Below are 3,493 nucleotides of genomic sequence, written 5' to 3' on the forward strand. Positions count from 1 at the left end.
ATAACTAAATGACGTACCCAAATACTCTCTGAAAATTACCTAAATTAATTAAAAAACAAAATCACCATTAATCTAACCCATATTTTATGACTGGGAAATTATCACATTATATTAAATATATTTTTAAAGATGTAATTATCTAATGTAACTTGTTAATATTGTTTTAAATACAGATTTTGAGACTATTGTAGATATGTACTTTTTTGTGTGTGATTTTTTGTTTTTATACTTTGTAATTTTTGAGATATAGGGGGTGATTTACTAACCTAAACACACGCATGCACCAGGTGCGTGTGATTTTTACACAGCAAAGCGTATTTATCAACCAAAAAGTCTCTATAAGCATGTTTCCACTAATGCCATATATGGAAAATCATGCACATGATGCATATATAATGCTGCTTCACAGTTTAGACAAAAATGGTTAGCTCATGCATTTACATTCCTGCATTCATCAACGCAAGCAACACAACATAGAGCTAATTTACACAACATCACCTTGTAATTCATGCACAACACACCTGCTGGGTGTGTACACACTACAAAGGTGTCTATATTCCACCCATAGATCATGCTGGGAGGGAACACACTACAGAGGTGTATACATGTTCGTGGTGTGTTTATAAGGTTAGTAAATCAACCCCATACTGTTTGTGGTCCATATCCGCAGGCTGAGCACTTAAAACTAGAACACACATTTTTCTTCAAAGCAATATAGTTAAAACATTTTAGAAAGTTATGTTTGTTATACTGCATACTAGGGATGCACCGATACCAAGTGCCATACTCGGTACAAGTACAAGTACCGATATTTTTCAAGCTTGAAGACTAGACTGGAGAAACATTCAGAAGTTAGGAGGCGGCTGTCATTTGTAAGGAACACACGGAATTCCCGGGATTTGTACATCTCTGTTATAATGTATCATTTTGTTTTTAAAAATTTAAGTAAAGTGATGCACCGATACCAGTTTTGCGCGTACGAGTACTCATACTTGCCCAAGTACTCACAGATACAGGTACTGATACATTTATGTTTAGTGTTTTCCAAAACAATACAGACTAATGATTTTAGGACAGGGGTGGAGCGCCAGAGTCCGGTCCCAGCTGCAACCGCTGCAACCCCGGTAGTTCTCATGAAAATGCCAAGTATCGGCACTGGTACTCGAAAAGTATCGGCGCATCCCTACTGCATACAATAACCAATCAATTCCTTCTGCAATAATGAAGAATATAAATTAATTTAAATATATTTAACTCTACATCTGAGACATTGGATGTAAAATATAAATGTTTACATTTTTTTTCCACTGTGAATATTTTAAAATTAATTCAAAAACAAAAGCAGACTGCATATTGTAATATTTATTCCCCTTTTTAAGAGTCTATTTACCATAAACAGAAGTGGATACAAATATTGTGATGGTGAATCAGACAAGTTTTAATGAATTATTCCTCTCTGGACTGTCCGATATTCCGGCTCTTCAGCTCCCTCTCTTCCTCTTCTTCCTTCTCATCTACCTTCTGACAGTAACATGGAATTTGCTGATCATCTCCCTCATAGTCAGTGACTCTCACCTCCACACTCCTATGTATTTCTTCCTTGGGAACCTGGCGGGTTTGGACTTCTTCTGTTCCTCAGTCACCGTCCCACGAATGTTATTTGACCTTCTCACCCAGAGAAGAAAGATTACTATAACACTTTGTATAACCCAAGTCTTCTTTTTTATATTCTTTACAATCTCTGAGATGTTTCTGTTGGCTGCCATGTCCTATGATCGATTTATTGCTATCTGTCAGCCATTGCATTACATACAGGTCATGAGTTGGAAAGCTTGTGTAAAGTTGGTTTTCTGTGCATTGTGTCTCGGTTTTACCTATTCTATAACTCACACACTTTTTTTGCTGAAATTAACATTTTGTGGCTCAGATATTATAGAAAGCTTCTTCTGTGATCTTCCCCAGTTGCTTCAAATCTCCTGCAGTGACATCTACATCAACACAATGCTTATACTACTTCTGGGTGGCTTCCTCGGAGGTTGGACTCTGATACTGACCTTCCTTCCCTATGTCTTTATACTCAAAACTGTCTTTACAATGCAAGTTAAGGGCAAAAGAAGTAAAGTTTTATCTACGTGTACTTCTCACCTGACAGTGGTCTTCATATTTTATTGCTCTGCTATGTTTAATTACTTTCAACCAAGCGGTAGTCATTTCACTGGTGACAAAGTGTTGTCTGTCTTCTACTCTGTGATTCTTCCTCTGCTCAATCCCCCAATTTACACCATGAGGAACCAGGATTTCAGAACAACATTCGGAGATGTTTTAAGGGAGGTTGTGCCCAATTCAATACGGCATCACTGAATCTTCATTCCTTGCTACTAGAGGGTTGTAGAAATAACTCTGACATGACCCAATTCTGTGGAAACATAATTACTTCAAGCTCATTTAGAAGACACTAGCAAACCCCTTTAGAAAAAAGGTTCAATCTCTGGCAAAAGGAAGTGTTTTCCATCAGAGTTGTGAAGATATAAAACAGACTTCCATCAGATCTGGTGCTTACAGACGAAGAAGGTTTTTTTTTTTTTTAAAGGGGTCAGATTGTTTTTCAGAAGAGGAAAATTGTGTGGCAACTGGCTGAAAATCAATACAGTATCTACATTCTTTTCCATTTGTTACAAAATACAGATATTTGCTGCCACCATTGCTCCATTGTAGTGTGACACTGAGTTTGGCCACTGCACCCAAACAAAAGTGGGTTCTAGGCGATGCCCATTGGCCACTCGCGTTTGGATTAAAATATTCAAACTGATTCCCTTTTTAACATACATGTTCCCAGAAACCTTCAATATGCCCTCTTCCATTTGTCTGTACCCGGAATAACTAAACCACAGCGAGCCTTATCACACTTTATTTTTCCAGCAGCTAGGTTAAGTTTGGCGGGCAACTGGAAGAAACAACAAATCTCTTATGTGGAATTTGTCTATAGGCTGGATTATGTCACGCTTAATGGACGCCTTTCCAGTATTTTAGACGGCAAACATAGTACATTTCTGGGTATCTGGAAACCTTGGCTCATGTATCGCCACCCTATCATGGACCCAACGACCTACCGGGGAATCTGACGTGTTTTGAACTTTCGGATGGTTCCGGTGTTAGTAAAGGGGTTGGGCAGCCTCTGTTGCTGCTGAAAGCAATTAATGATAGTCCGATGTGGGACCCACCACCACTATTAGTATGAGGGACACTGTTACCCTTCTCCTGTTCCTAAATTGCCTCTTTCTTCTTCTTTTTCCCTCTGTGGGGGTCTCCCCCCCGCTACCTCCTCCCCCCTACTTTCTCGGTCTTACTTTCCTTCTCTGTGTTCTCCCCTAGGAGGTGTAAACCTGTTACCTTTGTTGCTGCACAAAACGGTAAAACTTACTACATGGTTACGGGCCAGACACCCACTTGCTCCTAAAATTATACACCATAGGCTATGATATTGCATTCATTA

The 3,493-nt window shown here is 38.9% G+C and overlaps 1 protein-coding gene across 1 annotated transcript; it reads left to right on the forward strand.

Annotated features, from left to right (window-relative positions):
* Nucleotides 1–1,587: 1,587 nt before the first annotated feature.
* On the forward strand, nt 1,588–2,361 carry LOC108801462 (olfactory receptor 1019-like). Its single transcript, XM_018573348.1, has one exon. The coding sequence runs from the start codon at nt 1,588–1,590 to the stop codon at nt 2,359–2,361; it is 774 nt and encodes a 257-aa protein (XP_018428850.1).
* The last annotated feature ends 1,132 nt before the right edge of the window (nt 2,362–3,493 follow it).

The sequence above is a fragment of the Nanorana parkeri genome, unplaced genomic scaffold (assembly GCF_000935625.1).
Source record: "Nanorana parkeri isolate BGI_ZX_2015 unplaced genomic scaffold, ASM93562v1 scaffold2344, whole genome shotgun sequence".
NCBI classification, from domain to species: domain Eukaryota; kingdom Metazoa; phylum Chordata; class Amphibia; order Anura; family Dicroglossidae; genus Nanorana; species Nanorana parkeri.

Coding starts and splice junctions, on each gene's coding strand:
- LOC108801462 (XM_018573348.1), top strand. CDS start 1,588: ATGTATTTCTTCCTTGGGAACCTGGCGGGTTTGGACTTCTTCTGTTCC.